Here is a 23,369-nt window from a genome sequence, read left to right on the forward strand (position 1 = left end):
AAGCCCACACACGAGCGGATTGTCCGCTGAAACACGTTTCAGCGGACTAAGTTGGACGGACAATCCTCTCGTGTGTACGCGGCCTTAAAAAAACCTGTCACTGTTGCAAAGATTCTTCTGCACGCAATGAAAAAAACAAACACATTTTTTAGCCTTTATATACGCTTTAAGGTCTCATTAAAGACAGAACCTGCATGTCCACTACACATTTTTTTCATGCGCATTTGTATACATTTAATGCGTGTTTTATGTATGTTTACATGCAGTCGACATGCATTTTTCCATTCTAAATTATCCTGTGAGGTTAATTTCTTATTCTTTCTTTGGGCATTTATGTGTATTGCGATGTGTTGCGTTTGTGCACATTTGTATGCATTCACGGTGTGGCTGCACTTGAACTATACCCATATGATAACCTGGATTTTGGAGTATCTATGCCAGGGATCTCCGAACTACAGCCCTCCAGTTGTTGAGGAACTACACATCCAATGAGACATTGTAAGGCTCTGACACTCACAGACATGATGGGATTTGTAGTGCCTGAACAATTGCAGTATCTATGCAGTAGGAATACATCTAACTGCATCTGATCTGAATGGGCCTTAATGCTTAGATTTTAATGTTTAGCATTCTCAACCTACTCATTCCTAGGACAATCCAGATTCTTACCAGAAAGTTTAAATCATTACGAAGGAGGCATTTTAGAACCCACAAAGCTCATTGACTAGTACATTTGACTTTTTAACTCTTCTTGGTTTCTTAACATTTTATCTGGAGCTAGTGCTTTTTTTTACCCCTTGCTTACCAGTTTTGTCTGCTGCTGTGGTTGTCCATCACTATCCCTTAAGATCCCTTCCAGGAAGCAATATATGAAAACAGGTGGAGATCTCTACTATCTCGCAGTTGTACCAAGGCCACAAAGTTTTTACAACAATTTCCAAAAGGTATTATGTTCTCACTAGTGAATTTTATACTGAATGATGCAATAAAATGTTATCTGTGATATAAATGATACAAAAAGAAGGCAGCACACACAATTTCAGAGAATAAGACACACAATGCAGTTTGTAAATATTTTTATTTTGAGATGCATTGAAAAATCACAGAATGTTTGTGAACCCAGGACCTTCAAAGTGATTGCTTCTATAAGGAAATTTACTTAAAAACCATAAGCTTGAGAGTCACTTAGAATATATCTGAACACAGTTTTTTCCACTCAGGTATCTTTGACAACTGAGCAAACAGAGGCATCAGAAACAAAATGCACTACAGACAGATATTAGTGTGCCACAAACAAACTTTGGCACTGGATTATAAAATGATATAGTGAACTGCAGAAAAAGAGCTACACCGTGATCCCACAGCACTTCACTAATTGCACCAGTTTATGTGGTATGTGCCTACAGCACAACTACAAGCTGATGTACCTGTGATCACCTGTTATAATAAGCACTTTAGTGAATAAAGGGGCTTGTGGCAGGCAGTCAGGCTCAGTTAACAAACAAGACACATTGGAGAAATGACTAGTGCCAGATAAAATATTCTACAGTGCGCCACAGTAGATAATGCAAATTGACTATTAACTGGAAATATATTCAGTAAAATATAGTAAGGTCTTTCACATGACAAATGCTATGTGGTAAAATGGTAAAAGGTATTTGAGTTGCGTTTTTTTCTGAAATATTTAACACCTAGTTCCATCAGCACTAATAAAAAAGATAAGGAAGGAATAACTGCATGTGTAAATTCATTGTGTTCCCTGTCTGAACTGGGAAAAAATTGAGCAAAATATTGGCAGTTATTAGGCCAAAGAGCTGCTGTTGAACAGTGTTTGGAATTTTTCCTATTCCTTCAGTCTACAATTTTCTACAATTAAATAACAAGTTTAAAATTAAGCTTCACATTGAGTACATTGATACTGTTGTTATTTTGACACTTACAGAAAAAAGTTAAAACAAGTATGTAATATAGTTTAGCATTGTAGGTCTATCACAAGTGCACAGGTAAGAGAAAAACAGATGTCAGACACATCTATATTTCAATATTGTACAAAAAACAAAAACAAAAAACAGAATGTGATCAGTAGGGTACTTGGCCAATAAATTTACCTTGGCACCAGCATCCCATTGATGGAGAACTGATTTACTACCCGTCTCCCTTGGTCTTAAAAGGACCCTGTGGTTTCTCTAAGAAAAAAACAATCAGATGCTGCCTGCAATACAAAAAGCCTAATAGCATGTTCCCCTGTTGGGTGCTGTGGTTTCCTCCTGCTGGCTGCTGTGTTACTACAAGACACACTGAATGGTGGGAGAAACCACTCTGCTCATTGGGGAACCCACTACATGACACATCCAGAAGTCGCAAATATCAGCAGCGCCCAAAGCTATTGAAGATGGCATACGTGGGAAAGACAAGTATTCAGCTTCTTGTATTGTACGGTGTCCCTGACTTTTTTTTTTCTTAGAGCAGGAAAGGGGTAACTTTTTCCTTGGAAGGCCTCTAATGCATCTCCAGAAATTGGAGACAGAATATTCAGAAGCTATCAGCACATTTAAACCTCTAACTGGTCAACTCTTTGACGCCACCTGGCAGTATCTGCATCTGCAGACCTCTACGAGTCACAGCTCATAGCTGAAGGTCAATCATGGCATGTAAGATTCCTAGGCAGATGCCACTTCCTACACACCAGTTTTCATAATGCCCCATCAGAATGCTACAAAAAAAAACCCATGATTTGTTAAAATGTTTGAAAATTGCAGCTTTAGTTTAACTCATTCTTTTTTTGTATATTATTGTAAATTAAACAAATTGACGTTAATGCACGCAACACCTGTAATGACACCTTGAAATAACAAATCCAGCTAAACAAAATACTAAAAAGGAAGAGCAAACCGTATTTTAATGCACATTGTAAGCCATATTTCATACAAAAGAAAAAAAAAGAAAATCAAAACTTAATGAAGATCCTTTTTTTTTTTTTACCACAAACGAACCAAAACAATTTAGGCAAAATATTATAAGCAAAGGTACTTATTCTCGAGTGCGACTTGACTTGCCTGCTGTATGACAAACCTGAAATGAAGGCACTTACAATGTAGTCCTAGGCCCTGAGAATGTAGCCTCTATAGTCTTAAATTGCCAACTGTTCTGATCTTACAAAGGTCTGAACAGACAAAAGGTGAGCCTATTGGTGTATGCAGCTCTGGCTTGTTTCTATAAAATCGGGATACCGGCTGTTACAGACAACAAAGAACAGGTATGCAAGAATATTTTATATCAGTCCAATTTCTATTCCTCAAATTTCTTGGACAGCAGTGCTTGCAGGTGTCCCCACTTACCTAGGACTGTTTCACTGTCTGACCAAAATCAGCCAGATGAGGTGGATATTATCTAATTTATGTGGCCATAATTTGGGAAGGCTTTCAAATCTATTATTTCAATGAAGATAGGCTAGACATGAAACCAATAATAATTTGCCAAAAAACGAATCAATTCACTGTAGATTAGTGGGATCTTTACGTTGCAAAGCAATGTAGGCTACATTTTGTTAAATGGAGCTTACGTTTTAATGGAACCTAATAAAGATGCCTTTGAATATAACATATAGACTGGTAAACAAGGGCACAGCTACTCTAGGACAAAGTTTGACTAGGCCTGAGCACAATGCCTTTTGCCTTTCATTAAAGAATGAGGGCCTCAGTCCTTAGGGAGCCTTTAAAGTTATATATTGTATACCTATGCGAGAGGGTCTTTAAAAAGTTTCTCTTTTATTTTTTAAAAGCCACTATTATATTTAATAGAGTGTGGAAACATTTTGAAGAACCCTCGTACGTGAAAAAGCTCCGGATGTGCAAACCAGAAGGCATAGTGGACACAGCTTGATAATCTCATTATGCCACTTCCACAATAGTGTTATATTCAGGGTCAGTGGATAATGCTGTGATGATATTTTCTTTTTTTTTTATTTGAGAATGTGAACACAACTTCAAGAAGTACTGAACATTCAGGAAAGACAGCAAAGTCTTTAATCGCTTGCCATTGTCAAAAGGAACACATTTACTACTGTCATTGCAAAGGTAGGAAAGCCACCTTGTGCACATTTCAACTGGTATTGTATAAAGAATAGGGTTAGTTCACATCAAACCTATATTTGTGGTTTTGATTGATGCAGGAGAGATCTCATTAGCTTCTTTTATTATCACATGGCAATTCCCTTGGCCAGTCAGACATTTAAATTATTCTGCATAACTGTAGGGACAGGCATTTTACACATCTATTTTATGTAGTCTACTAGTGCTCCTAAAAAGATCCTATTGTTCTATGGCAACACCACTTCCAACTTTGAACAACTATAACTGTAAAACCTGCAAGTTCTTTGGATGTCATTCCTACCCTCCATATTCACTTCTTACCAAGTAACAGAGCCAGAATAAGCATGGAACCAGTGAAACTAGAATGGCTCCTGTCATGGGCGATAGTGATAGCTGCGATATTTGTCACATATGTTCCCTTTAAACTCTGTATTCATTAATTCAATATGTATTCTATGGTATACCAGTGAAATACATGTAATATACAAAAAAAGATCAGCTGACTGCAAGGTACAGTATATGTACAGTCCAGTCTTCTCATTTCAGCCTCACTGCTTGACATATTTAACCAGTCTGGTTTCTATATGTTTCTTGGAGATCTACAATAACTCTATGGTTATAAAAACATTAAAAAAAAAAATTATGTTACCCCAGTGAGCGGAATTAGTGCACAAAATATCAAATATAGAACTTTACCTCACAGTACTTCACGTAAATCTCTATTTACAACATTATATTTGAAAAATAAAATATACAGCAATTTATAAACTCAAGTACTTAAAAATTTAAAAGACAAAGAACAGATGGGGAAAAGCATAAACTGCAGAGCACATACAGTGAAACGTACAATAGGTTTATTTGAGTGCAGAAACAAATGCCTCACACTTAAAATATAATGCATTAGAAACGCATTTTATACCCATATCTAATTATGGATAAATGTAATTGACATCTGTTAAGATTTTCTCAATCAAGAGATTTTCTAGCAATCATAGTCAGTGCAGTATTCTGTAGTCAGTGACAAGATCATAGGTAAATCTAATGCCCCATACACACGGTCGGACATTCCGACCACAAAATCAGTCGTATTTTTTCCGACGGATTTTGGCCAAAACTTGTGTTGCATACACACGGTCGCACAAAGTTGTTGGAAAATCTGATCGTTCTGAACGAGGTGACGTCAAACACGTACGTCGGGACTATAAACGGGCCAGTAGCCAATCGCTTTCTTCTCTTAATTCTCTTATTCTGAGTATGCGTGGCACTTTGTCTGTCGGAATTGTCAACACACAGTCGGAATTTATGCAACTGGATTTTGTTGTCAGAAAATTTTAGATCCTGCTTTGTGCCTCGAAAAATCCGAAGGAAAAAGTCAGATGGAGCCCACACACTCTCGGATTTTCTGACATGATCCGATCGCATATTTTCCGTCGGAAATTTTTGACCGTGTGTATGGGGCTTAAGAGTAAAAATTTACCTGTTGGGCATAATCATTTAGGATTTGCATTTACTAAGTGCAGTAACTCCCTGCTTCAGGTGCTTGAAGCAATGTGAATTACGTGGTATTACCAAGTATGGGGATCATATGTGTCTCTCCATAACACAGCGCCAAGTGTCTGAGGGATTAACTGCAATGCCCGTAGGCTGCCATACAGCAGTAGGAAAGTTCTGATTGGATCAGGGTCAAATATATTCCTTCAGTTTTAAGTCTGCAGGGTGTTATGTCACTAAACATAAATCTGATCTGTATTTACGAAGCCCATTAGAAACACAAATATTTGTAGTCACAGTAATCTTAAAATTGGGAATGATTTGTAAAATCTTGCTGTTTGTTTGGGCAGTTAGATCTGAAGGCTCTATATACTAGCACTGTGATGAAAAAAGTTTCCTAAGTAAAAAACAGAACACATTAATAGCATCGGTAAGCCTTATGTTCAGATAGTGAACATCTAATTGTAGATGGAGAGATGCATAGTTATAAAGCCATTCCCCTATGAAGAGCACTTAAAATACATTTCAAGGATAGGATTACAGTGATGTTTTCATATGTTCTTGTTTGTATCATTGAATGCATTATTAAAACTTGGTCTCCATAAGTTACAGGGAAACTAAAAATTACTACATCAACAGAAGTGCCTATATATGCTATACTATTCTGTGATTAGAGCTCTACAACTTAAAAGCCCAAATCTGGGCTTTTGCATGTATATGCCCCCCCAGGTGTTATAAAAAAAATTAAAAACACGCAAAAAAATAACAGCTAAGCTGCAATACTCACCTTTAAACAGGAGCTGCCCCCTACCCCTCTCTGGCCACAAGATGTGCTCAATTCAGCGTACCTCATTCTGGAAACTAAAAAAAAACTACAAATGCAGGGCAACATAGCCCTAATCACTGAGCACTGTGCCCCTTACCACCATCTACATCATCCAAGTTTTCTGGCAGAAGACAGATGAGGAAGATGATCCATTTCATTATGTGACAGGTCAGAAGACATAAAAAAAAAAGATTTGGGGCATGGAGTCTCATAAGTACTATGGAATCAAGTGGAGTCATCAAATGTTCCTATTTTTTGGTATTTCCCCATGAACAGGGAAATGCTGGTTTACTCAATTCTTTATCTGTCGATTTACACTCTAAACCAAAAATACTAAAAAAAACTAAAAAAAAAAAAAGTGTGGGAGCATATAGAACCATCCATGAGTGGTCTTCAATTGGATGACCAGCCACTGATACACTGTTACAATATAAAAATAAAAAATGTTGCAATTTTTAAAATGTCATGATCAATTTGCTAGCAAAATAAAAATACATGTACATTTATTATAAGTGTGGAAGCATTAAGTCTGCTCTCAAGGTATGTCCAATTTTGCATACATATAAAAATAAAATAATCCAGAAGTCTAGTATAATTGCCTAAGCAGCCCATAAGATAATCTTTTTAGTCCAGTCTGGTACAGTATAGGTATAGTAAAATTTAGTGGTTACAAATTACAGTGAATTATAGCAGTAAAACAGCAAAATAAAATGGTCCCTTACTAAAAAATAATAAAAAAAAAATCTCTTTCATTTTTGTATACATTTCACCACCATAAAACATTTGAAACATGTACATTACTATAAACACACATATTTACTGCAACAGGTAATGAGAGGTCCTTCACCCTGTAATTCATAGAGGTAAAGACAGACAATCTTCAACACCGTCAGCAGTTGTCATGGATACCATGTAAAGCTTAAAGCTGATTGCAGGTTGTAAAGCTATAGGAATTCCACATAGTTTTCAGGGATAAGTCCAGTCTTTCCATTGAGCGTCCCTTCCAACCAGCCTGGCTCCTGAGATGCGTGAACTGTGCGAAACAAATAAGCACAAAGAGGTTACATATTCATTCTGCTACATCCTAGCAGATTCAATTATACCTTGCTGTAGCATGCTTGATTACAGTCCTTAAAGGTCATGAAATACTTTGCATTAAAGAAGAACTTCAGTATAAATACTAGCTGCTGACTTTTAATAAGACACTTACTTTTTGGCTATCAATCAGGTCTGCATGCTCCGCCCAATTTCTCCTCACTGTCTATAAGACTGCTTTCCTGCCTAGTGTACCCCCCACCCCCCAATCCCTTTCCCATGCTGTACCTGCCTCTTTGTTTCCATTAGTAATTTTTTTTTTTGTCAGATTATCTAACACTTTGAGTGCAACCCCTCCCCCCCCGCTTACCCTGCGACTTCTCTAGGTTCCCTTCGAGGGGCACTTTTTATGGACAATGTGTATTAGACTCCGATACCCCCTTGGTACAAACTGTCCTACTTATTTCACAGGAAGATGAGTTCTACCTTATGACGTGGGGGCCCCCAGCACTACCACTCCACTTGTTCGACACTTCTTTAACTGAATATTATTATAAGAGTTCAAACTCTTATTCATCTACTTATCCCATTTGAATGTAAATATATGGACTTCCCTATTATATGCTAAGGGGTTGAAGTCTGATATTGAATCTGTACTCCACAGACTATCCTTATCCTTGTTTATGGATTTTTTTAATTGAATAAAATTTATATTTTTCTATATATATATCTCCTTTTGTATATGTATGTGCTTAAAAAGTCCCCCCAGAAATGTATTTTCTGTGCTTTTCTACTCCACAGACTAGTTAAACCCCAGCTTCAGGAAAATAATAAAATTATCCCTTGCAGTGGGGCTGTACCAGCATTGCAAGTGTTATTTGCTTGTTTATGCCAAGGGGAACAATAAAAAGGAGATTTGTCTAATTCTCCACTCCTCCCCACAGTATCTGCACCCCAGTGCTCCACAAATCTGGGGTTCTGTCATCATCAAGACCAGAACAGGATCCTGAAAGACAACCCTTCACCAGAACGTGGGGGAGTGCCGTCTGCTGTTGGAGTGAAGGATTAGGTAAAGTAAAAGTGTTTCTGTTAACCCTTGCAGCACAGGTGCGGGCCCACTGCAAGGGATAGTTTTTAATAATACCAATAATTATACTATTCATTTGGAGAGACTTAAAGTGTAACTCTGTATGCTGCTCCTTTTGTAATAATAATAATAACGTTTGATACATTTCATATGTAAAATAGGAGAACAGTACTAAGAACTCTACTCTATTTCTCTCCGTTTTATTATGCTTGATTTTTCCTGCCCCTACATTCTGTGGACCTGTGCTTTCTCCACCTTTCCCGCATTCCTTTTGAATATTACCCCACCAGTCATCAGATCTCCAGGCTTAGGGAACAGCTCTAAGATTAGGAAGCAAAGTTCCACTCCTCCACCAAGATTGCCACCTCCAGGCAACATGGAACAAGGCATAGTACATCAGTAATGTGGAAAGGATCAGCTGCAAGAGGACGACAGGCAATACTGCTGACAATTTTTTTTGCCATCTGCTTGCTCCACAATACAGCCCCCCTTTAAGCAACCAGCTCTTGCTATGCTGTAAAATTTACAGCTATTTTGTGTCAATCTTATGGCAAGTGTGACTGAGTGCTAGCAAAACAGAAACTATTCAATGTAAAGCATTACCATATTTTAACACAAAAGAACGGTATGGAGCATAAAACCAAGCAACTATTTGTCTACAGGACACAAAACAATTGCAGATGCAACAGCATATTTAGGGATAACAGTGGTTTTGCCATAATGTGTGTAGTGTGTGCATTACACATGGGCTCCAAGTGGATGGGGCTCACTGTGCACACTGGGGAATACAAATTCGATTTGAGGGTGCAGGCATACCTGTCACTTGCAGGTGCAAGGAGATCCATGGCACATATGCTGGCACGGCACCTGCCCTCTGAAGGGGCTATTGCAGTGCTGACGTTACGCTTATCTCATGCAACAGACTGAAGTGGCTGCACTCCCTGGAAACTTACAGTAAGTGTGAGAACAGAGGCCAGGGACAGTGAGGGTAGCTGGGGTGTTCTGTGGAGGCCAGCAAGTGTACTCCTTTGTACCTGCCTTCTCTAGACCATCTGTAGATGTCCCCATTCCCCTCCCCTGAAGTGTGCTTACAATACACACATGCGGTGTAGAAGAATGGAGGGATCCATACAGCCTCTCTTTCCGGAATAACAATGCCCAAGGGGTACCATGTCAAACGTCCTTCCTGTTTAATTTGAAACAAAAGGTACTGCTTCACTGGCTGGGCTTTCAAGTTCCTCCCACTAGTGCTTATATCTTTCTAGCAGATTGTTAAAAGTTTACAGAGGACATTGTGACTTGTCTGTCTCCTTGTATGGAGCTTCTACAACAACATCACTATGAATAAAAGTGAATATCTTCACAGATCAGAGTAGGCTTAGCAACATAATTGATCTTAGCCAATTCTTCACATTGTAAATTTTAGGATAACAAGTGCCCTCCCCTCTATACATTATGTACTTCTGACCCCTGCACTCTGTCTGTTACATATTCCCGACCCCGTTAGATACTACTACATATTCCCGACTCTGTTAGATCCTTCTGGCACCTTCACATTAAATACTTCATTTTGCCACAGCCCACTGCACACACAACCTCATTCTTCTCCTCTGGGCTATTTTCTTGGGGAAGTGGGCCAAACGTACAATCTTGCACACAGGGCCATTGCATTCAGAAAACACTCTAGTAGAATGTGTGTTAGACAATCCCCCTCCCCTCCTTTCTCCCTATTACTCAGAAATCTCAAGCTGGTTAAAGCAATACCGGCATTTGCTATAGCGGTCCATAGAACAGCAGCTCTTTACATTCCCAAAAAGTACTTGCATTAGATAAAAAAAAAAAAAGGTGATTAGGATAGACAATAACTATCATTATCTCCATACAAAAGTCATAACTGTAGCCTTATGAGTTTATGTGAAATCTCCATTAATACCTGTACAATATTGTAATTAGAAATATATTTCCATTAGATTTAAATATATATGTAAAGTATTGAGTGTTGGGTTGGTGTTACTGTAATTGGTTCAACTTCAAAGCTTGGCCTTTTGTTTTCCCTGATAACATCTCACCTGGGAAGTAAACAACAGCTTTCGTTGACTCATCCAATCAGGCTGTTCCCAATATACATTGACTAGGTACAGTGACCAATTAGGGAGAATGTATTAGCCACACTACAGAAAGTAGGGGGGGGGATATAATGCTTTGTGAGCAAGCCAAGACACACTGGTGTGGGAGCACACGGCAGTCACCATGGGCTGACCTGAAGTTAACAGGTAACCTAACTCTGAACTTGCACCTTATATTGTATTGTAAATACGATTCTGTGAGTAATTTGTAAATATCATGTAAGCCAGGGGACCTACACTGTATATTGTGATGTACATACTGTCTGGTGTGTAATTTGTATATATTATGTAACCCTATAAATGAATGTGTATTGCTGATTGAACTATCTCTTTTGTACAAGATCTCTCAGATCTAGATATGTATATGTCCATACTACTACAATGATTGAGGGGTATGTACATAATCATAAATACTAGTCAACAAATGGCGACCGACGAAGGGACAGGAAAAATTGGTGGTCTCTTTCAGCAATATCTCAAGGGGTTGCAATATCTACAAAAGGCACACTATGAAAGGGTTTTTCATCTGAATGCTAAAAAGTAACATTGGGTGATCTAGGTGCTCAATATAGAAATGGGCTATAAAAAAATAGCTGTGTTGTACAGTGTGTAATCATTAGGAAGCCTACTGTTAGTATACTAAGGAACACATCATTTATGCTAAAAGCTAAATATATTATAGAATTTGTACATGAAGAGTCCAGATACATTAGAAGGAGATGAAAAGAGCTGTTGCCCAATGTTTATATGCATGAAGATTCAGTCTATTTAAAAAAAAAAAAAAAAAAGGTTTGAAAGATGATTCCTGCAGTGGATGAAGTGCATGTAACAGGAATTGAGAGTACAGCACAAAAGATGGATAGGGAGGACAGACAGTCTTTAGAAAATGTGCTACTTGTAGCTAACAATATTGGCAAACTATTGCCAGGAGTGCACATAACATTTCATGCAGATAATGTCTTGCAACGATGTAAATTGCTGGGAGTTGCCAACTCCAGAGATCAGGTTAAAGTTTTACTATTAACAGTTAAATTAGACACATGGTCTTCCTTACCAGACCATGTTAAAGAAGGAAGAGCAGATTACAATGAAACTGTAGATGAACTGCTAAAAATATTATATCCCTTTGACCTAGGCTTAATAGCAGCGTTTAGAACAAAACAGGAAAATAATGAGAATCCACTTCTTTATGCAAACAGGCTATGGTCAGCTTACTATGTAGGCAAACGGAGAAATGTAAACAGAGAGGACCCAGAGTACAAAACCCTCCTAATATCTAATGCCCATCCAAAATTTAAAAGTCAATGTGGATTTTGTATAAATCCTCTTAAAGATTCATATCAAAGTATCATGGATTGTATGCACAATTATTTTCATGTAGCCAGAAGGTCTAATTCTGTGAAATCAAAGATTTATCACCAGCCTACAAACAAAAATACCTATTTAGCAAGCCACACTACAGGAGAATTGGCCACCTTTTCAAACAGAAAGAGACATCATTACAATTACAATGCCTCCAAAGATAAGATCTATAGGCATGGCTCCACAGTTACTAGTCAAAGGCAAATAGCCTCATGCTCCCCTTTGAATGTAAATACCATGGAAAGCGATCTCAGATTACAGCACAGGAGATCAGTTCTGAAAGAACTTAAGTTAATAACCACAATTACGTCTCTTGAAAATGAGATTAAGCTACTGAAGGCACATATTCATAATTGGGAAAATACCAATAAAATAATGGAAACATCACAACATGTTCTTAAGGAAAAATATGAAGCATGCCATGCAGATGTGGTACAGTGTAATAAAGAACTAAAAGAAATAAAACAATCTTTTGATCAAATTGTTAAGACCCCACAGAAAACCGTCTATTCCATTCAAACAGAAAATACAGGAGGGAGGCCCAATCTATCTATATTATCTGCTAGGACTTCCCCTTACGGGGAACAAAACTTAAATATAAGCAATGTAGAAACAGTGAAAGAAGTACCAGATCTAATGTGTCATTCAGATGTCTATGATCTGAGTAATTTATTTTCACCAGATCCAAGTGCGGATGTCAGTGAACATATAACAATGTAAATATGTAAATGTAACAATGTGGTAGTGTTTGCTTTCTTTGTGCCAACGAAAGGGAAAAGGGTAATAACTTTTGTATAAGTTATATTTTCCAGGTGCAGGGAGCTCATGAAAAAGTATTTACATGTTAAGCAGGTGTATCAATATAGATGTATATACATAAATACATACACCTAAGGTAATGTATATTAGGCTAGGTATTCAAACATGGTTATTTGTAATATAGGTGTTTATCTTCCCCAAAGGATCAGAAGACTGCCATAAATATTCAAAGGTATAGGGTACAAGTGTTGCTTAGTACAGAATCTTACTCTTGCTTCAGTTTATTTTTATTTTTTGTTCTTGGTTGTTGTTTTTTTTTTTTTTCTCTCTCTCCCGTTTGCAGAAACACATAACAATTAATTTGCAATTACCAAGGTGCTATCCAGGATGTATGGGATGCAATCGAAATGAATGTGTATGTTTGAGTGATGGAATGCATGGGTATGAACTGTCCATGTGTAAACAAAGATATTTTTCTTTTTTGTACTTAACATTGCTTTATGGCCATAAATAAGTGTGATCACACTAATGCGCATGCGTTGTACTGTTTATAATTTTTTTTTTTTCATTGGAAATGAGCTCAATACTGGTACCAGTTTAAATTTATAATTTTTTTTTTACAAGTTTAAATGTACTTGCGAATAAATAACCTGTGCAAAAATATGAAATTTCAATCCCTATAACTATGAGGAACTGTAGGGATGTTGTGTAGATCTTGGTTTTCTCCTTTCCTGTGGTTTAGAGTGAAGGTTCTTTCACTCTGACACTCGGAAACTACCACGATACATTACTTTGCACCTTGTGGCATCTTATGGATTCAGTAGGTCTTGTGTTTTGTTTTGTTTTTCCTTCCAAATTAACTCATGTGATGCTAATATGTGTGAAGGTTATAGATCTACATGTTGTCGTTTAGAATTTAAGTATTTACAAACCCTCCCAGTTTTTCCATAATTTTTGGTCTGTCCGAGTATAGATATGGGGGTGGGTCCTGGACATTATTGACTGTACTTACGGTTAATGGACCCATTACCTTGGCTGGAAGTCTGTTCCAAGCATCCACTACTATTGTAGACCATTATGAACCTCTCAGAGAGGTACAGTGAGGTGTTATTAATGATTTTTAAGTTTTGTATTTTAGGGTAATTGCCCAAACAAGGATGGATGATCGGACGCAGATGGGGCAAAGTATTGTGAAACACAGATGAGGACCTTAAAACAATTTTATGTTGGTTTTAAGGAGAAGCCTTGAATGGAATTAATTACAGTCAGGCCTTACTAAATTCTAACTTCTTTAGGGCGGTCTGTTTCAATAAACAGAGGTCCTGCTCTCTCTAATACAAATTTTTGTGGCCTGCTTGACTTGCAAATTGTTTTGCACTAAGAGTCAATTAATATGTTAATCACCACCGAGAGAGGGTGTTGCGCAATGTTTGAAAGCAGATTCAATCATTTTGTTTAACACAATTACAGATTCAAGGCTCTTTAACAAATTAAAGGTTGAGGCAGCATTCAATCTGAATAGTTTTTTTCTTTATTGTTTTTTTTCTCCTTCAACTTTTTCTCTTAAAGAAAACTATTTTTTTTTTTTTCTTTACTGCCTATATCACCTTATTTTAATTTTTTTGGTGATTCTTCAGTTTGGCTTGCCTATGGTGAAATAAAAAAAAAAAAAAAAGAGGGGAGTATGGGGAACATTATATGGAGAACATTTAAAGCAATTACAAATGTTGATATAGAATATTAAAAGCTTCCCTTTAGCATTTTGGGGATGGGTCGAGTATCCAACAGTTTTTTTTTTTCTCTTATGACATTGGATAATTGTTTTATATAATTTTAGGTCATTGTAGCTATTATCATGACAATAGTAACATAAGGCTTTAGCAACAGCCATGTGACTATTTTCTGTGTATATGTGACATACAATCCTCTCTACAGTTCTAATGTTGGGCAGTCATCAGATGTGGTCATTGATATATATTTTTCTTTTTCATTTCTTTCTTTTTGTGCCATAATAAGTTCAAAGAGCATTGCGTCAATATCATATAGATATACTGGGACTGGTGAGACTCATAGTGATTGGCAAATAGCAGGGAGTATAGTACATTTGTACTTAAGAGTATTTTATTTAGATTTTTCCAGAAGCCACTAGTGACTGGTGACATCACACCTATCTGTATTCTGAAATCCAGTCATGTTTGTCTGCGTAGGCGACACTGCCTAATCTGCAATGAGAACTCTTAAAGTGATGACCTCTTCCGTAGCCTGCTAAAGGCAGGGCTCGTGCAGTAGCTACACATGGTAGCCAAGGACGGTGCCCAAGGTTTGGGACCAGCACTGAACATAGCTTCAGTAACAGGAGTTAGTGGTGAGTTGCGATGGCAACAAGAACCCCCTGCACACTTGAAGGGTCATACACAGACACACAGTGGTATACGGCAGAAGTTACTTGCAGGCATATGACCATGGAGGAAGAAAGATGGGGGGTGGAAATCAGACACCTGGCTGAAGGGCGTAACCAAATTGTTACACGTCATTGAGAAAGGGGTCTTATTAATATGTCGCAGTATATCTATGGTAATTCTAATAAAAGGTCCTAACTGCTCAGACTTACCAGACAAGCATTAATTTGAATGCATGTGTCTCAAATGTACTTGTGGTGTTCTTTCTCTACCTCTGTCCACATTAACAAAGTATAATCTTAGCCGGGAAAGCTGATCCAAAGGCCATTACTGTACGCGGTATCCAACGGGAATCACCATGGAAGGCTGTCCCAGAAGCAAGGGCAACATGACCAGATTGACATTATTGACTTTCGCACTAACATTATTGGACGGTCGAGAACAAGGATCCTCATGTTTTTTTTTTTTATCCCTCTTGTTTTTTTTATTGTATTTTGTATCCTATGATTTTTATTATGGACTTATTACATTCAGAACAAGTGAGGACTACCGATACTGGGATCCAGAAATGTGAACTGTAGATATGGGGATTTTAAAAGTTTTTTTTTCTTCTCAAAGAGTTTTATTTCATTTCAGAGGGCAAAGCCAAACGTTCAAAATATTAAAGAAGATTGCACATAAACCATTATTCTATGTGTGGCCGAGTCTCATATTCTCAACTGGCCACAAGGGGCCATCTGTAGCCTTATGAGTTTATGTGAAATCTCCATTAATACCTGTACAATATTGTAATTAGAAATATATTTCCATTAGATTTAAATATATATGTAAAGTATTGAGTGTTGGGTTGGTGTTACTGTAATTGGTTCAACTTCAAAGCTTGGCCTTTTGTTTTCCCTGATAACATCTCACCTGGGAAGTAAACAACAGCTTTCGTTGACTCATCCAATCAGGCTGTTCCCAATATACATTGACTAGGTACAGTGACCAATTAGGGAGAATGTATTAGCCACACTACAGAAAGTAGGGGGGGGGATATAATGCTTTGTGAGCAAGCCAAGACACACTGGTGTGGGAGCACACGGCAGTCACCATGGGCTGACCTGAAGTTAACAGGTAACCTAACTCTGAACTTGCACCTTATATTGTATTGTAAATACGATTCTGTGAGTAATTTGTAAATATCATGTAAGCCAGGGGACCTACACTGTATATTGTGATGTACATACTGTCTGGTGTGTAATTTGTATATATTATGTAACCCTATAAATGAATGTGTATTGCTGATTGAACTATCTCTTTTGTACAAGATCTCTCAGATCTAGATATGTATATGTCCATACTACTACAATGATTGAGGGGTATGTACATAATCATAAATACTAGTCAACATAACTAAAAAATCATACTGACATCTGGCAGATATTTTCTACAATGAGTAAGACCCACTGTGAAGGAGATTAAGGAAACATGGCAAGTTAGGTCGAAAAAGGAAAATGTGAGACGGTTTCTCTGTTAGATCATACTGCAAATCCTTTGCTAAATAAAACAGATTGATTATCACTAGATCTGCTTCTGACTCTTTTTAGTAACTTGCTTTATAAACCTACACCCCTGTGCAAGACCCTCAGTTGTAGGAACTGTCCTTGCTGGCTTTTCTCCAAAGAGTTCAACGTAGCATATATCAAGGAGGTTCCACTTAAAGCTGTATTAAACCCTGGACCTGAAATGAAATATATTGTAGCTTATCAATCAGATTTGATGGCTTTTTCATTTTTGGGGCTTTTTCCCTCTGTTTTCTCCTAGTGATCCAGACAGAAAACACCTCCTGTAATAGGGTGCCTAAACTCTGGATGAAGGCTCAACACGGATACCTTTGGGCCACTAGCAGAGGTAAATACACTAACAAATTGAAACTCCAACTAACACCTTATAAGTAGTTACAGCAAACAGCTTTTTCCTTTTGGGATAATGCTTTTACATAAATAAAAGCTGATTTTTGTAGGCACCCCTCAGTATTAAAATGTTTTGTTTCAATCCTGTAACTGCTATATCTGCAAAATAGCTTGTTCTGCTGAAAAACAAACATACTGACAGGATCACCATGTGAGAATAAAGAAAAATAAGGAAAGCTAAAAAAAAAAAAAAAAAAAGAAAAGGAAAGTAGCCATCACATATAAGAATTAGTAAGCTGTAATGCATTATGTGTTTGCTTTGGGGTTTAATATTGCTGTAAAGCTAAAATCTGAGCAATACAAGCATTGTCTAAACACCATGCATTTGCTTACTTTATTCCTGGTGTCCGTTATACATTTTTTTCTCGCTCTTATCTGTGCAGTAATCCAGCATTAAACAACTTTTGCACTTCACTAGAGTTTCCTGTAAAGAAGACCAGTAATGGCTGTTCTCTCTTTCTACACAGGGTAAGGTCTTACATTCACCCCCTGTAGTTTTCTGCAGGCAGCCTGCAGTGTGTGGCCCTACCTCATCTCACTCACATCTTTGCTCTTTGTACAGGTTATGTAACCACAGTAATAATGCCACCTCTACGTTTACAAGGTAATATGGGTTTTCAAAGGCATTTGATGCTTGCACTGTGGATCTACATCCTTTGTGTCTTTTGAGGTGTATATCTCAATGAACATTTTTATGCCTGAAGTTTAGCTTTTACCTCTTCATCCTGTCACTTTGTAGTCATGTAGAAGAGTAAAAGTAAGAAAAATACAGAGCATTCTAAAATTGTTCTTAAAATAAAGCATTATTTGTATACCATAAATAATATGTCATAACTAAACTCTGGAAAAAAAATGAATAAAATATTAAAAATAACTAACATAAAAAAATACCCTGGTAATCTTTTGTAGGAGAGTGAAGATGAATTACAAAATGCTACACTTATATGAACTCTTACAGAAATACATTAGGGGCCCTGGTTAGTCTGGTTTTTCCTGATTTGTATGTCTGGGGATCACAGACACTCTGTACATAATTCTATTCAGCCATTATAGAATATTGATTTGGTTTACTAAAATTTTTTTTTTCATTCAAATAAAAAAACTGAGGTTAACACAATTTGGATTGACCCACGCTCTCCTTTGCTACTGTTGATCATCTATCTGTTGCAACACAGCATCTGGGTAACTGCCTGGGCTTATTTTATTAACCTAGAAAGACCTTTAGCTATATTTTAGCCTGCTGCTTTCTTTTCCACGGGTCTGAGGACTAAGCACTAACAGTAATTGAACTGCATTAATCTTAATCCATAGGAAAACATTATAAATCAAACACTATATACTATTCTGTAGCATTCTGGACACGCATTTATAACCGCAGCCAAGAGAGGGAAAAGGATGTGGCTAAATCATTCATTGATAATTACAACCACAGCAGCCTGTGCATAACTGCTAATGGGAGACAGCCGAAAAGGACCCAAGAGCAAGAGGAAAGTGTGATCCTATAAGAGACTCCTCTGGCTGCCTACAGATCTATTCGGCTAGGCATTTTGTCAGCTTCTGATGTTAAAAGAATCTTTATATAGTAGTCTTGCCAGTAATTACATTACTACTTACTACATGTCTAATTCACTATAGACAGGCTGTCCCTCCAAGCACAGTATGGTGCCGTTTTTACATTTAAATATATTTCTTTATAAGGGTGGAGAAAAATGTTTCTTAAGCCTCGTACACATGATCAGACTTCAAACAAACTTTCCTGTGGATTTCTGTCCAAGGGGTGTTGGCCGTGAACTTGTATTGCATACACACGGCAGAACTTTTTCAGCCAACTTTCACCAAATCACGTGTTTTTTCTGCTCTTTACTGCCACCTTTGGTCAACTTCTGTATTGTTGTCTGATCTTTTGCGTTGGTTCTGAGCATGCGTGTTCGTACTTTGCTCCATCTGACTTATGTTGCCAAAAAGTTTGTCTGTTTGTAGAATGAACTTTTGTCCGATGAAAACCGAAAAAGTTTGTCCGATGGAGCATACACACAGTCGGACGTTGCCTTATAACAGCTAATCTGCATGTTTGTTGTCAAAAAGTCTGATCGTGCGTATGGGCCTTAAAACTGTACCTATGCTAAATGGGTTACATCTATATATTTCTATAAACATATACAGATCATAAAACCTCTATTAAAGGATGTATGCAGGTTAATTTGACATCCTCATGGCCTATGGCAAGTTAAAACTTTGTGATTTTCCAGTTTTGGGACATAACAGACATTGGGAAGATGCAAAATCATTTCAGGCTGGTCTGGGAGCACATCAGGACAGTTTCAGAGCATGAAGAAGAAGTATAGCTTGCCTATTGTTCCTCTTAAGCTGGCCATACACAATCCAATTGACTTATTCAATTTTCTTTACCTTCAACTATGTAGTGCAAAGGCCTACCTGGTTGCATACAAATTGAAAGTGTTTAGGTTTGACCTCATATTATATGGTTTTGGTAAATCTAAAGGAAGGTTGTACAAGAAAATTGTATAATGTATGGCCAGCTTTAGAAAGCAAACCTGATACACTGGGTTGTACTTGAAAGCCTGTACAAGTGACCATTCATTTTGCTGTTCAGAGAATTTGGGCTTAGAGAGGTTTGTGGATTTTAGTTATTGTTTCCCTTTAGTTCTTCTAATAAATGTACATGTAAGGATGCCAAATTGTTTGGTCAGAAAAAAAAAAATGAGTATTGTGATAAAAAATAAAGCCTGTCCAGATCACACATGAACATCTTCATTACATGTCTGCTAGTAGACCAACCACATAAAAAAAGATAGGAGTACCAGACACACAACCCCAACTGGTGATTCACACTCACCGATTTGGAGAGGGTGGGGCTATTAAAGAGGTTGTAAAGGTTTGTTTTTTACTTTCTAAATAGGTTCCTTTAAGCTAGTGTATTGTTGGTTCACTTACCTTTTCCTTCGATTTCCTTTCTAAATGTTTTTTTTCTTTGTCTGAATTTCTCACTTCCTGTTTCTCCTCAGTAAACTTCACACCATCATCCGAGTGGTGTTTAGTCAGTCAGAACAGCTTACTGAGGAGGAACAAGAAGTGAGAAATTCAAAGAAAAAAATATTTAGAAGGGAAATCGAAGGAAAAGTTAAGTGAACCAACAATGCACTAGCTTAAAGGAACCTATTTAGAAAATAAAAAAACTAACCTTTACAACCCCTTTAATCATCTGCCCATCCTCCATTCTTACATCCTGTTCCATCCATAAAAGCTGTAGAATGGCTTTTATTTTATTATTTATTTCAGGTGCTTATATAGCTTTGTCAATTTACGCAGCGCTTTACATATACATTGTACATTCACATAAATCCCTACCCTCAAGGAGCTTATAACCTAAGGTCCCTAACACACATTCATGCATACAGATACTGGGGCCAATTTAAACAGGATCTGATTAACCTACCAACATGTCTTTAGCGTGTGGGAGGAAACTGAGTACCCAGAGGAAACCCACGCAGGCACAGGGAAAACATGCAAAATCCAGGCAGATGATGTCTTGGTCAGGAATCAAATCAGTGACCCTTTTTGCTGCTAGGTGAAAGTGCTAACCACTACACCACTGTGCTGTCCATATGAATGGCAGAACTGAGCAGAAAGGGTGCACACAGACTCTATTAATGAGTACACAAACTAGAAAGCTTAGTAAGATTAGGCCAGGTTTATTCACAAAAATTCTTTATGGGGAAAAGATCATGAACATATGTGTTAGCTATAATAGAAAAAAACTGTTCTATGGGACCTTCTTTCAAAAACTGTTTGTTCATATAACCATGTTTGGGAGCCAGTGCATTTGTAACATGTTACACCCTGAATATGAATAGTGGCGTGTCAATATGCAGAAATAATTGGATAATTAAATGGATAATATAAAATAAACTAAAATTTCTGCAGCTGTCACTACTGTGCTCCCACAGATAACAGTATACAAAACAATATATAAAAAGTGTGGCAGCGCTGCAATAGTGAAAATTAATGTATAACAAAACAGCTACTAACTGTGCAATATGTGTGTATTAATTGCATATAATAAAATGAAAAACACCAAACAGTAGAGCAGAAAAAATGTCTTCAACTGATATGAAAAAAATGTATGTGAATATGGGTGAAACATGTAACAAATGGTGAACTTACCATTAAGAGTAAACTAAAAGCCACAATATATTGTAAGGCTAGAAATGCAGTTAATTCATAATCAATATAGTGACTGTATGTCAGTGTAAAACAGTTTATATTGAAATGTATTGTGCAGAGCTAGTTGTAGGTGTGCTTTCTGTGTTTTTACATACATTTATGCGTGCACAGCCTTGGAATTATGAAAGAAATGAAATTCTTGTAGGTAGAAAGACATGTTACCTTGAAACAAGATAGGTGGGCATAGAAAACGGTATTTATTAATATGATGAAATGTAATAATGACTCACCATTTTCAAACATTGTTCCAGCTGTGAATGAGAGTTCAGAGTCATGCTCAGCTTTACATGCGTACAAGGCCTTTGCTTTCCTTGGCAAACTAAAAAAAAAAAAATTAGACGTACACAGGTCAATTGTCTTTAAGGCGTTAGTAGAAGTATATTTATAAAAGTTTTATAAAAGTTTAAAATGTAAAAACATGGACAACTATGATTGAGACCATATTAAGGGTTGTACAGTGGTGAAGCTGTTATTCCTACTTTAAAGCAATAGGTTTCTGCATTCACTGTCCACCATGAAAGTTAGCACAAAAAGGTCCCATTTCCCTGTGTTTTCTAGAGTTCCCACTTACAATGCAAAACATGTCAGTGATCTATGTGACTCCTGATCAAATGGGTCCCAGAATGTGCATGTACTCAGAGCCATTATATTGTAAATTCCAATAAATATGTATAGATTACAAAATTCAATGTCTGGGGGTGCATAAAACCAGGCCATAAAGTGCAATACTCAGAACGTCGGTTACTTACGGATATCTGTCAAAGCTCCCAGTTCATGGTAGTACTTCAGGTACAACATGTGAGAGCATCCATTCTAGTAGACTACTGGTATCTATATTAGAGGCAGGGTTTTTATTTGCATTTTGGCAAGTTTAGTGCAGAGAGACATGTAAGCAAGGACAACTTATCCACCAAAGAAAGTGAAAGAAAGAAAGAAAGAAAGAAACAAGTGAGGTCCACACTTTCACACATTATGCACCAAAATGCCCAGCTCAGAATTGCTCAAACAGATCTTGGCATGACGTCAGATGTCCATTAGAACATGCCCTAACTTGCCCCCAAAAAAGAAAATAATCAAGCTGCTGAATCAGGAAAACGTGAAGCAAAAACTGAGTTCAGCTTATCACGGATGCAAAAAAAAAAGAAAAAAAAAAGATAGGTGAACATAATTAGCAATCATACTCACTAATGCTATAGCATTCAAATTATTCTGATGTGATATTATGAGGTCTTATGTGTGTCAAAACAACACAGCAACACAACCATAAAGTGGAGTTCCGCTCATTTTTTTGTTTATTAAAAGTCTGCAGCTACAAAAGCAGAAGTGGGAGCAAGTATCTGTCAAAACTAGGTACCTGTCCCCCCCCAAAAATGACATGCCAAATGTGCCATATTTGGGGGGGGGGGTGATGATTAAAGCAGAACTTCCCCTTTTGGGTGGAGCTCCGCTTTAAGCACTGATCAGAGCCAAGACAAGGCTGTGCCTACCCATTATCAACTAACCAAAACCGCCTCCTCATCCCCAAGTCCCGCTACAAATCAAAGGGAGAATGAAGATTCACAAGGATCACGGCTATGGAACGCTCTAACCACGAACATCCGCATGGATGAAAATCATCGGGCCTACAGAAAAAAACTCAAGACCCACCACTTCTAAGAAGCAGGACAACACAGAATGGACCAAGCGCCTTGAGGCGATTCAGTACGCATTTGCAGCGCTATACAAATCATTCATTCATTCATTAGATCAAACTGTTCATGCTTACATCTCACCTACTATCAGGATCCCAGAGCAAAAGTCAGATAAAATTTTTCTGCTCTACAGTTATTCAGTGTTGGTAAGTCTGTGCTTGTCACAACAAAACATGGTGGCACGGGACTAAAGCCCCATACACACTATCAGATTTTCTGCTGATTTTTGTCTTCAGATTTTTAGATGTAGTGACAAGGCCTGCATAATTGCATACAAATTGAAACACCTAAGGTTTGACCTC

The 23,369-nt window shown here is 37.5% G+C and overlaps 1 protein-coding gene across 4 annotated transcripts in view; it reads right to left on the bottom strand.

Annotated features, from left to right (window-relative positions):
* Nucleotides 1–1,061: 1,061 nt before the first annotated feature.
* The window catches only part of ARHGAP26 (Rho GTPase activating protein 26), a 724,944-nt gene continuing 702,636 nt past the window's right edge, over nucleotides 1,062–23,369 (bottom strand). For all 4 annotated transcript variants that reach the window (XM_077473114.1, XM_077473113.1, XM_077473112.1 and 1 more), the window contains 2 exons: nucleotides 21,607–21,695; nucleotides 1,062–7,441 (listed from right to left, as the gene is read on the bottom strand). In XM_077473114.1, coding sequence (XP_077329240.1) covers nucleotides 7,353–7,441; nucleotides 21,607–21,695 — 178 coding nt within the window. In that variant the 3' untranslated portion in view covers nucleotides 1,062–7,352. The remainder of the gene's footprint in view (nucleotides 7,442–21,606; nucleotides 21,696–23,369) is intronic.

Source organism: Lithobates pipiens, unplaced genomic scaffold, assembly GCF_037356315.1.
Source record: "Lithobates pipiens isolate NorthernLeopardFrog02 unplaced genomic scaffold, aLitPip1_a1.2 Scaffold_8, whole genome shotgun sequence".
Taxonomy (NCBI): Eukaryota; Metazoa; Chordata; class Amphibia; order Anura; family Ranidae; genus Lithobates; species Lithobates pipiens.